Source organism: Triturus cristatus, chromosome 6, assembly GCF_964204655.1.
Source record: "Triturus cristatus chromosome 6, aTriCri1.1, whole genome shotgun sequence".
NCBI classification, from domain to species: Eukaryota; Metazoa; Chordata; class Amphibia; order Caudata; family Salamandridae; genus Triturus; species Triturus cristatus.
The window spans coordinates 1427975952-1427989289 of NC_140589.1; the positions used below are offsets into that span (position 1 = coordinate 1427975952).

Below are 13338 nucleotides of genomic sequence, written 5' to 3' on the forward strand. Positions count from 1 at the left end.
AAAATACATCATCCATAAACAACTGAAACTGTATAGGCAAAATATTTTCACAATCCACTCTACACCCTGCAGCCACACTAAAGGCAGGCAACACCGGCTGCACTATGTTTGGATCAACCCAGAGTTCAGCACTTCCAATGGGAAGCCTTGCAGCGCCAGGCTGCAATCCAGATGCCTCTTGCACCATCTGCACATCAGTGACCTCCTCTAAAACAGGCACTTCATCCGCACTGAGAGTGACTTCATCATCCGATGATTCCATGTGGAGAGAACTCACTGCCTGAATCTTCCCCTCCCTCCTCTCCCTCATACTCACTGTCAGTCTCCTAATCATGGTCAGAGGAAGATTCAAAAGGCATTCCAACCACATGCTGAGCAGTAGTTCTGCGGCTAGCCGTAATGCTTACTAACAAAGGTAATGTGTCAAACAAGTCAACAACAACAAACACTTTGTAAGATAAGCAATAAACAAAATGTGTCTTATCACAAAGACCTATAATTCCAAAACTATACCACTCACTTGACAGAAGCGGCTAGACTCACCACCACCTACTCTGCACAGACATAGTAAGGATCAGCAATGTCCCACTAAAAAAGAAAAATACACATAAGACAATGCAAAACACATCACAAGGAATTTCATGCTCATAACACTAACAAATATGCTGCCATTATGAAACCACTTAAAAAAAAAAAAAATCATTCATGCATGATAATAATACTCATTTGGAGTAAACACAACAAAAATGTTTATCTTACCAAATAAATGCAATTACGCAAAACTGCAGTACAACCACTGCCGAAAACCGCAAACCAGAATCAAAAGCTTTACACTAGAATAAAAAGGAGAAAAAAACGTTACAATCACATATGCAAATAATGCACCAGTCCACACGCAATTTACCAACCAAGCTAAGGGGTAAGTGGGCCTAACAGTATAAATAAAATATTTACCCCCGTAAAGGGAGCAACCCTTGCCCAAGAGGTCACTCCCCAACACCAAAATTTAAAACACCCTTGTGTCTAGTGGCTTCTGCCCCCCTTGGGGGCATATGGGCATAAAAACATACTGCTGATCTGCCACCCAAAGAGGGCAGAAGTTGCCCCAATAATTATCCCATAAAGGGGAGCGACCCTTGCCCGAGGGGCAGCACCCCAACATAACACTAAACAATCCCTGGTGGTCTAGTGGCCATTTAAAAAACAAAAAAATCGGCCTCCAACAGCCAAATGAATGCTCCCCAAAGGCGAGCAACCCTTGCAAGGGCCAATCCCCACAAATAAATCCCTGGTGGTCTAGTGTGCCCGATTTTGGAAAAAAAGGGCAAGATCTGCCCCTATCTCCCCTCCCCCCAGGGGGCAGACAGCCAAAAACATTGCCCCAAAAGGGGAGTGACCCTTGCCCAAGGGGCCACTCCCCACAAATGAAGTCCTGGTGGTCTAGTGGGCCACTAAATAAAAATTGCCGAGATCTGCCCCCCCCCCCCCCCCCCCCCCGGGGGGGGGCGTAACTGCATGATTACATGAGGTCTACAGATCAGGATATTGCTTCGACTCACTCTTTGATAGTGGGATAATGCATCTGTTATAACTATCTTTATGTAACCAGTGCGACGCATTTTAGAATCCCCTTCTGTAGAAATAAGCGTTTTTATGTTCTAGCTCCTTTTACTGATGACTTGGTGCAGAAAATACATTGTGAAAACAAACGCTGTTAGAGGAAAGAAACCTTATTTATGAACATTCCAAATAAAGAGTTTTCAGTCTGAAAATTAAGACTCACACGAATTGTGAAATTCGTTGAGGTGCACCCCGCTTCAAGGAAAAGCAGACCAAAAACAGAGATTCAGGAACATATCAGAGAACTTTGAATGGCAATGTTTCAGTGGTTCCCAAACTGGTGCACATCTGTTCGCGGCGCCCCAGGCTTGTTTTGACAGAGAACCGGGGTACTGAGGCACACAGATAAGGAGCCGCTAGGATAAACTATGCTTCTCACTCTTTTTCAGCAGATGGGTTAGTCCATAACTGTTCTTGCACAAAATAGATGGTTGGCCAGTTATTTGTAGACCGCTCTCTACTCCAGTTTAATACATTGTCATCAACCTATTGAATTCCAGATTTGAGATGTATTAAGTAGTTTGCAGATGAGGGATTATTTCAAAGGCCAAGTGTTCAATCAGAATCCCATTACTTTCTTAGAGTATCTGCTGTCTATTGGACATAATGGCATTTTTGTTAAGGTTTATGCTCTTTGTTTGTATAAGCAATCTAAAAATATTCAGAAATTTCTGGATGGATGGTCCCGGAAGCTCCTTCAAACTAATTTTACCCAAGCAGGTACAGCACAAGTTTAAGTTATAAGCTTCTGAATGTTTTTAGGCTAAAAATTTACTCTCACAAATGTATTCAGGATATTTATCACACGCCGGATAGGCTGCATAAGTGGGGGTATCCAGCTGATTCAAAATGTCCTAGATGTTATACCAACTATGCTAACACAGTCCAGATTACAAAGCAGACTGTACAGAACTGATGGCAACAGATGGAATAGGAGCTTGGCCCGCTGTTAAAATTAGAAATTGCCATGTTACCCGAATTAATTTTGCTAGGGTATTCTGAAATCTTTCTGGTAAGATTTAGGGGTATTGTCTTTGATGCTGTTCTCCTAGATTTCAGATTGCAATATTATAGCTAGACCGTAACCCTTCGCATGTGAATGAATGTTGGTATAAATTTATTGATATTTCTGGTATGGAAATGGCTATTAATAATCATGGTAACGTACAACAATTTGAAAGAATTAATGTTTGATTTTTACCTTGATTTCAAGATGCTGTGATTTATTAGTGGTATTTTTCTAATCAATTATACCTCTTGATTGATTATCCGTCTTCTGTGTAGAATATAATGTTTCGTTTTAGTCTTGATGACTTTGGAAAATCAAAACAGAGAGAAAAAAAAGATTAGAAAACTGCCAAGATTCAGTTCCAGACTTAACAGTCTAGTTATGAACCTAGAACCCCACACCACCTGCCTAAGTAAAGTTTGGACTGGTTGATTTCGCTTCAGGGCGGTCACGTGCCAAAGAGGTGTACCTGATCTCAGTTTTGGGCTCAATAGTAAGATTAAGACCTAGGGCACCAGTGGTAAACACTCCTATTTCCAGAATAGGAGCCCTGTAACCCTGATTGCCCTGAGACCCCTGAATGAGTCCCCACAATATATCACAACCAGAGGCGCTTTTGTCCCTTAATATCTCAAGATCTGCTGAAATTGTTTGAGGTGCTAACTTTTTTATACTGATTTCCTGCTGTATAAATATCTAATTTATAAGCAAGAACATTGAAATGCTTTATATATGTTCTTCCATAACGTTACTAACTCTGAAAGTGGTCACTTCCCAGTGGATATGGCACATATGGTGAAGGGCAACCGTAGATAATGCTGAAGTGCAAACAGAACAGGTATTACAGTGCTGGTGAGCACAGCTATAGCAGGCTCATGGCTTTGCTTTTGGGCCATTTCTGGAAATGGCCTTTTATCGCATAGTGTACCAGTGTAAAGATATAAAATTCCAGTAGACTTATCCGGGGTGTGGAATTTAATAAATATCTTCTTGTCCATGGGACAGGTTACTTTATAAATGTGCTTGTCCTGAAAAAAAATAATGCACTTGTCCCATTGGTGCCACATAGAGCAGAGGCCAATTATGGCAGCAATCTCGTTATATAGAAGCTCTGATATTAGCTTTTCTGATTTTGCCAGGGCTCATACTATAGTAGGGTTTGAATTCTAGCAATTTCCCTATTTTGGCTCCTTTCTGGACACCTACATATTGGGGCTGTAGGTAGCGCAAAGCAATGGTTTGAGGATTCAAATGCCCTATTGAGTCTGCGCAAACCTACTAAATTGCATGTATTAGGGTTTTTTTTTTACCAGCCCTTCTCTAATCTTTTCCCAGAATGAGACTCTGGAAATTTACTACAGACAATGGCAGAAGGAAAACTTCTACCAGGGTTGGTTAAAAAAAATAAGTGTTTGTAGGTAAAGTGTACTTGTATACGCTCAACAGATTATCACATGATCAAACCTACACCTGCATATTTGCTCATGCTTAAAAGCAATTCACAAATATTTTCTAGTAGTACGATTTCCTGGCCTAATTCTGTAAATTCTTGTGAATTCATGAAATCCATAAACCTGCACTAATGCAAGAACATCATATACCATGGTTGCAATATTGTGACATTCTTAAGAATTGGGTCTCTAATTTGGTCTTGAGTTAACCTAGAACTTTTGTTTCTAATAAAATGATCTCTCTATCCATCAACTGGCTTCTGCTCTTTCATAAGGAACATATTGACGGACAAAGTGGGTTTGTGCAGCGCTAGGGACTAATGTGAAAATGTGTGCTTTTTTGAGACAAAAAATATTATTGCTTTTTGCCAATGTTTGTTATAATGGCAAAGACCTGGTTGCTCCCATAAAGTTTTACAAAAGCCATATCAAAACAAGACCTGCATTGACAAAACCAAAGGGCTGACCACTAATATAAGATCTATTGGCTTTGCCAATGCTTGCTTATTTTCATGTTTCCCATTATTTTGTCAAAACGGGGTGCACTAATTTTCCTTTATGAATATTTTTATGAAATAGTAGCATGCATCAACACATTTTACTAAATGATGCTTCAGAGACGTTTTACCTACAATTTCACATTAGTTTAGCAAAACGTTTTATTTTTCTTGTTGCATTTGTCTTGTGAACATTTTATTTTGAAAGCAAAGGATCATCCGTATTGCTTTTTAGCTTCTGCAGATATTTGCATCTAATTAGAGCGCATTCTGGGTGCATTGTATGTAGTCTCAATATTCAACTTTGCAAACTAGTGTGCTAATTTTTACATAGGAACCACTGTCAGTAGTGCAGACTGAGCTTACAACATTTCCTTAGAGCGCTCATCCTAATAAGAAATACTTTGTATTAATGAAGCATAAATTCAAGTTCGAACAGCAGTAACATATGGACACAAATAATTGCCTTACCTGCAGACAATGCCCTTCCCTGATCCATAATGTGGTATTGTAAATTGGCAGCCAGTGTTTTTTCTGAAGGGGGTTGAGCCTACTTGTCTCAAGAACAAAGCATTTAAACTTATTTTCCTTGACCCCAAACAATATATCCTAATAGTCTGACTATAGGAATTCCACGCCCCTGCCTATTAAGAGGCCCTTCTGGCGTTAAGACATTTTTTACCCAGGTGGGATGTACAAGGGTGCCATTCCAACGTGAAGAAAGTAGCATACAAGTTCCACTGATCACTGGCTTATATATGTTGCTAACAGCTGATTGAAAAGGTTGCTTTAATGTATGATTACGCTAAAAAGAGTGGATCAGTGCTACACACGTAGTGGCCATTACATATGCATCATGGTAGTAAGATACATTTACTAGTAGTATTACAGGTAAATAACTTTCCGTTATGCAATTGTATTGCACTGTTGCTGATGGGGTATCTAATAAAAATGTTAGTCCTTTGGTTATGTGTGTAGCTCAAGTTAGAGGAACTGACTTGACAAAACAAATTTAGCCGAACTTGCAACTAATTTGTCTTACGTAATGGAATTAATTTATTAACAAATTAAAGAAGCCTAAGCTTTTCGCAAGCACCCGGTTTCTTATAGAAAGCAATCATTTGTTTAATGGTGCCTTAGAGCACATACATTTTATTGAGCGCTCGTAATACATTATTTAATGATTTTGATGTGTTACGTCTGTAAAATATGTACCTTAGATTGCAGAGTGACAAACATTTTCTTTGTTTTCAGCACGCCTATGCATTAGAGCTTCTTCATGACCAACTGTACGAAGGAGCAAAAGCGCTGGATGTAGGATCTGGAAGTGGAATCCTTTCTGCATGCTTTGCACGAATGGTGAGAGATGGGTAATGAATTTTATATTAAAATTAAGAGTACTTTTTATGTGGAATAAAATGTGGTTTTAGATTTGCACCTTATAAAAGGTTGTTGCATTGAAACGAGTAGTAACTTTCACAGTTTCATTGAAGATAGTACAATAGTTGTGACTGGCAAAGAGGCGTGTGTAAATTGATGACAGTTCTCCAGAATTGGATCTTTACTAGATTCACATGCTTGAATTAGTCCTTGATCTCAGGCTGGGAACCATGAATGTGAACATAGGGGTGTATATTTATGCTCAAACAACATTTCAGTTCAGATTATCTGCTAATAAATTCAACCAAAATCTTGATTATAACTATGAGCCTATAAGGTTTATAAACCCTTTTTGGAATTTATCATTTGCAATATTTGATTGTAGTAATTTCTCCAAGAATGTCCATACGTTTATGCTTACTAAATACGTTCACCATATATTATAGACACTCATGACCGTTAATGTTTTGCTATGTGACAAGCATGATAAAACTGAAGCATAATTATTTGGTCATTCAGAGCAGAATGTGCTACAGTCCTTGGCAGTTTCGGTCTATGATTCCTTGTCCAGAGATCCTTATGCTAATCTGTCTTTACTGCTGGAATCTATATAGTACATCCTGTTTTCCTCATCTACAGTTAAAAAACAGCTTGCTGTCTTACCATCCCCTGTTGGTGTTCTTCATTCAGTATTAAAATGAATTCTGTATATCTTAAAGACCATGTTCTGTTAAATACCTCCGATACCTGCATACTGTTCTGCCGCAATTGATGTCAGCCTAATAGAAAGATTTGAATACTTTTGCATCCATCTAGTTGGATCATTGATGCTTCTGTAGATGTTGTATCCACAGGATTTCTCTTCTAGTAGGGAAGCAGAGCTGGAAATCGAAGCAGCTCTATGGCGATTTGAATGGCTCAGGAATTCTACTTTCAGGTCAGGAATGACATGTGTTTTGATCAGCAGAACCTCTTTATCACGCATTACAAGCAATAAGCACTGATTCAGAAAGGGTAACGTCTCTGGACACACTCCATGATTGCTGTGCATACTTTTCCTACAGAGCAAAGCAAGCCATTGGGTATTGGAGTGGAGAACATTAGATGGATAATGTTTAGGATTCATTGTCACGTGTCAGACTGGAAAGATATATCAACAGACAGATGATTGCTAGATATATCCAGGCTTGCTCTCGAATTCACACAAAACCAAAAGCACAAACACCCAAAAGGATATTGTAAAGTTTCTTCTGAAAAGAGCAGTAGGTTATGTGCCAGAAACACTGGAGGCGGGGATGTCACTTTAATTCCAGGAACTTCCTGTTGGGGGAATGGGAACTTACCATGGGCATTCAAATGCTCACAAAAACCTGGGGGAAAAAATACTTCTCGACAGCCACCCTTCAGGTGATCTTTTGCTTCATAAATAATGGATGATTTCCTGGCTTAGATTTATTTGGAAGATTCCTACTCCTATCTACCCATTCACCCTCAGTACAATATGTGCCTTGTTTCATGGTAGACAGTCAGCACTGCCAATTCAGGGTAATAATATGCTTCTTTCACTGCTGGTTCTGAGAGGTGCTCTGATGAGACCAGCGGAAATCAACCCTCTGATATTGACTTTGGTTCTAGCATTTTTAAGATTGTCATCAAAAAACAACTCCTTACTATGTAGATTCGGTTAATGGGCACAACAATTTCTACATCAGACCAGGAAGACTTTTCCCTGTGTTGCAGGGATTCTGCTCATGCACAGAACTATGCGCAGGAAACCAGGACCTCAGTGAATTGCGGCGTACCAAAAACTCACCTCAGAAACCCAATCCGACTAGCATCAGTGTCCCATTCGTTCTCCGTATCCTCTCGAAGCTACCAATGTATAGACAACCCAGAACAAGCGACTTGGAGTACTCTCAGGAATGGTGGGAATCTGAAATACCTGTTCGTTATTATTCTCATATCCGTCCACAAGAAGAATAATCAGAGACACGGTAAAGTTTAAAATGTTTATTTTATAAACTACGTGTCCTAAGATGCAGTACTTTGGCTAACATAATCAGACAAATGATTAAAATTAAAACCATCAGCATTGTTACAATACCATAGAAAATGAAGGGAGAAATCATATTACAAATGATAGTGGAATACAACCACCCTCCCTTCGCTAGTAAGCTAGTATTATTATACTAATAGAAGGTCTCTAGGTTTGAATGGGGAACCCCATACCGTAAAGATCAACTTAGGTGAATCACATCACAGAATCAGCTTTGCTCTGCGCCTGGAAAAGTTATTCTCCAGAATGTGTGTCTAATGCATGCAAACTGCAATATTAAAGGCTCTGGACTTTCAGATAGTTGCAGCTGTGTGCGTGTTATGGCTAGAGCGTGGGCCGATCAACCTGAACTCAAAAACATGCATTGTTTGGTGGCTCAGACGGTTTCTGCACACAATGTTCAGACCCAGGTCGCAGTGCACGTCTAGGGATGTGAACAACAGACAGTTCTCATGTGAAGAAAAGGCAAGCAAGCATTTTTCAAATAATATGTATCTGCAGTGTTGTGTGCAAAAGTGGCAAGATGGCGTGTCTAACATCTAAGGCGCTTATGCTAACATAGCAATGTATGTATCTAAAACGCTGTTTCCACTACACCCACCCTTGATCGGACTACGAACTATTAGGGATACAATTAAAAGAACGCAGAGTTCAAGTTCGACAGAGCGGAACCAAGTGCATGTATTGAAAATCCAAATAAAGGGAAGTGAAAGTTCGAAAAAAAAAAAGTTTAAAAAATGAAGGGAAAAAAAGGAAATGGAAAATCGTAACATCTTGCAAAGGCGCAGCCAGCCCAAATGTCGAATCAAAAAAAAAAATGTGTGGGTCGTACAAGGAAAGTTGGACGGCATCCAAGTTAATCCCTCAACGTGTAAGCACAGTAAGTAGCGACAGCTTCCAAGAGGAAGTCATTGGAATGTTCTGTAAAAGTTTCCGCCATCCAGTCTAACAAGGTAAACGAACATACATGTTCCTCGACAACTGGGGCCTCTAGCACAATCAGAGGACAACTGGCGAGTTCTTCAAGATAACTTCTTGCCAAGAAGTCATACGCTGCCGTACAGATGTCCCAATTCCCTAGGACTCCATGTGCCGCTCCACAGGCCATAATTCTGATTCCAGAACAGTCCAACTCATGAGTCACTAAGGGACTCATCAGTCGATCGTAATCCGGGGCAGGAGACACCGAGCTTGACCAGCACAAATCCAGAGCCCATTCGAATGGACAATCCTGGCAATGAAAAACAGGTTGCACGCACGTAAAGTAGGAAAACCGGAAGGACAATCAATAGGCTATGCTTAAGGTGGCCAGAGGTAATGTTCCATAATATTCAAGCATCCGGTTACGAAGATGGAGCAGCCGGGACAGGCTGTCGTGTGAAACAAATTGTGCAGCCATTGCGCAGTAGGCAGACCAACAGCACACCAGCCGTGAGGGCGAGAATCAACGGGAGGCCGCCAAAAACGCTGGAAAAAATAGAATGAAAAAATGCCGGTATCACACCAAAAATAGTTTGGAAGGAGGTCACGAGGCTGGAGCACACAATTTTGAAAAAATGCTCCAAGCTAGTTGTTGACGAGGTATTAAATATAGTTTGAATCAGGGTACCGAAATGAAGTGGGAGATCAGTATTTAAAAGTGCATGCACCTCGGTGCGGGTATTTGCTACGTGAAGGACAAATGTTTCACGGGAAGAAGTCAGAGCGACTTCTTTCTGAGACAATGGAGCCCTTATTCTGCTCATCTTGTTGAACTCTGCTTTCAAGGTGGGAATGGAAGGCCAGATGGATACATCCAGCCGCCCATGCGGGGGTGGGAAAAGGATATTTTTGTAGCAGTCTACTCTCTGTGATACAGTCACAATGTAGGGAATTCCCACTAGCATCCCGCAGCAAGCCTCGTTCTTTAAAAGCAAATAACTACCGTTAGCTAGCAACGTGAAAGAGGGTGTAATAGCTGGCACTGGAATACCTTTCAGGATGCATGCTAAATTTGGTGCCTGAACGTTGCACGCACCATGCAATTGGATGTGCCTACAGACTGCAGAGTAATCAGGTGTGGAAGTGCATTCCTCACCCTTCAAATAAACCTCTTTACCTTCTCTCATGCACCTATATGTAAATGGGAGTGACCAAACTTCTTGCAGGAAAGTCCTACCCAACTGTTCATACCTGCCTAGGGCATAATGTTTCATGCACAAACTGAACTTAAACAAAGGAAATGGTGATGTGATTAACCCGTGGATAAGCCACACAGCGAAGTTCAATTCGGCCACAGAGAAAGGCGAAGGTTCTAACTTTTCCATATGCAGTAATGAGTATGTTGCATCTTTCATGGACATGAATTGTTGTTTCGCAGTCAGATTAAAGGGAATGAATAAAGACGAAGTATTCATGTAGTCCCAGGGAACTTTCCCAGCCTTTAACGTTTGCAAAGTCCATGCAAACTGCATTATAGAACGTAATTGATTCTGACCATGATACAAAACAGACCTATCATTCTTCACAATATCAACAACAGATGAAACAATATTATCTAATGTGTAAATTCTGGAGGAAAGGGTGTTAATGCTATTATCGATGACAGCTAGTACTTTTTCCAAATTGGCTTCATCAATGGCTCTCAATCTGGAAGCTGCTTCAATTTGCGATAATTTCCAAACTTCATTATAAACAGCATACACCCACCTTTTGGACCTGCCACCTACAGGACCCTTAATAAAATCATTCAAATCTATTTTGTCATGTAATTTAGATAAATGAAGTTTAACAGACGCCAAGGTGGAATGTTGCAGCCAAGATTGGCATAACTTCCCCACAGAGTAGGTAGTAACAGAATGAAAAGATTCAAAGCGGGGGTCTACGTGAATCTGCGTATGCCCAGGTTCCAGACCCAGAAAACGATGTTGACAGGAATCTGAGCTCGTCTGCCATGTTAACCATCCTTCCCGAATTTAATTTGGAAATATTAAAGGATGTATTAGAAATGTATGACTGCAACGCATCAAGGGACAGATCTGTATGATTATCCCAATTTAGAAAAGCACCCGGGTCAGGAATAGAGGGGGAATTCGGCTTTTTAGAAGTAGCCAATCCAAAGCAGGTGGTCTGAAAAATAGTAGAATTCAAAAATAACATGTGGTTTGGGATAAGGCAAGCATGATGCAGAGCCTCAGTCCCTTGCGCCTGCCATTTCTTGGAACCCCAAACAGATTTAAGATCAATAGTAGCTTTCCACAGGTCGTACCCCTCAATAGCCAACTTATCCAAAAAGGATTTGGAATACAACAATTTAGTATGTGTTAGCCTAACCTTCGAGGAAGACTCTGCTGCCACTTTAAAATAAAAGGCGGCAGGTTTTGAAACACTGAAATCAGTAAAATATGCAAATTTGTTCACCAGTGTGTTGGAGCTGCCTTGCATTGGCGTCGAACAATGTTCGCATTGCGCACAATTTACAAACTTTTGAAATGTATTGGCCTTATGTAGGAAATGATTGCCATAATGTTGATAGCAAAACAGTTCCCCATAATTAGCAGTGTCTAAATACAAATCTTCAGCATCAAATGCGGCATAATATTTCAAATCAGAAAACAGTGCCTCTATGGCCTGAACATCCCAATCATCAGAGCGGATGTTTTGTTTCACTACATCCCCCATAGAAACACGAAGAACATTTGGAGCATTAATAACCTCAGTGGGTCCATGAATTGGAAATTTAACAGCATCCCACACTATCCCATCTAACACAGGCCAGGCAGTAATATTCACAAAAGTCTGGTCCGTCTTCATGATGTGTGATGAGGAGCGTGGGGCCAAAGTTCCATCAATTAGTCTAATTGTAGATCTTTCCTTCAGGTAGTGTCCATTTACAAGACGAAAAAATACCACCACGAAACCAATGGACATAAACAAAAAAAATGCATATGAGCACCAGCCAAATGTAAGTCCAAGGGGGAATTAAAAAATGTCTTTTAACCCAAACAGCAAAAATAGAAACTTTTGATGGAGCTCTGGAAGTCATAGTTGGTGTCAAAGGAGAAACGTGACTGGTTAACTGCGGTTGATTGTAAAACAGGCAATGATACATCTGCGGGATAAGCATACTCCGTATCTTCAAGTGGACCACCAGCCGGTGGTGGCAACAATGGATTAGTAACTGTATGCATCTCGATGGCAATATCAGGCATGCTGATAGAAGCCGGAGCCAAAACAGAATTTCTCAGCATCGCAGGGCAAGAGACCGCTGGAGTCATACTAAGAAGAATTGGACACTCGCTGTAGTTTGACATTGTCAATGGAGATGTACCTGTTATCCTTGCGACCAGGAAGTGGAGGTAAAATGACAGTTCGTGTACCCTGCACGCCAAGCACTGGAACCGGGGCACAATAAGAGGGGCCAACTCCTTCTTGTTCTCCACCTTCTCACGGACCAGGTCTCCAACTCTAGGTAGTCAGCCGACTACCGGAATCTGAAGCACAGCATCAGATGTGGAGGGCAAGTGTTCTTTTGCTAGACCATCTCTGGTCTCTTGTAGATTCTACAATACAGCACAGTGATCATCTATGTCAAAGGGTGCGGCTGACGCCGCCATGTCTAGACCATTAAGGTCCGGGACAAACATTTTTATGCCAAAGAGCATAATGGATGGGGTCCGCCCACCCAGAGACCTTCTAGGGAGATTATTAAGTGCACGTTGAACGTTATACAGATGGGCTAACCAGTTCCGGCCAGTGCCTAAAACCCTGGCTGTCAGGGATTGCTTTAAGTCACGGTTTATTCTCTCCACTACACTATTACCCTCAGGCCGGTATGGAGACGAAAATTTGACTTGGACCCCCAAAGATTTCATGGCTTCTTTGTATGCCTTAGAGGCGAACGCAGGGCCCTGATCAGAATGAAAGGTACCACACGCAAAAATTCACACAGACACGCAAATCCCTTATGACAGTACGAGCATCGGCACTCCTTTGTGGCCATACCCAAAGAAAATGTGTGCACAAATCCACTGCAACTAAGATATACTTATAAGCAGTATCAGAGGAGAAAGGACCGCAGTGATCTAAATTAACACACCCAAGTGGTTTATTAGAAACATGCAACTGAGTTTGTGGCGGACGCGCAGCAGTCGAAGGTTTAATCTGCTGGCAAATGTCACAATCAAGAACATAAGTGCGAGCCTGTTTATACAACCCGCGCCACCAGTAACGCTGTTGTAAGAGAGTAACAGTAGCTGAAACGCCGGCATGGGCAGAGGCCATACCCTCGTGAGCCGCTGTTATCAAGGAAGATCTGCAGTCCGCTTTGGGAATCAATCTGTCACC

At 41.1% G+C, this 13338-nt stretch overlaps 1 protein-coding gene across 2 annotated transcripts in view; it reads left to right on the forward strand.

The window, feature by feature from the left end:
* Window positions 1-13338, forward strand: part of PCMT1 (protein-L-isoaspartate (D-aspartate) O-methyltransferase) — a 278511-nt gene that overhangs the window by 142653 nt on the left and 122520 nt on the right. For both annotated transcript variants that reach the window (XM_085612478.1, XM_085612477.1), the window contains exon 4: window positions 5832-5936. In XM_085612478.1, coding sequence (XP_085468604.1) covers window positions 5832-5936 — 105 coding nt within the window. The remainder of the gene's footprint in view (window positions 1-5831; window positions 5937-13338) is intronic.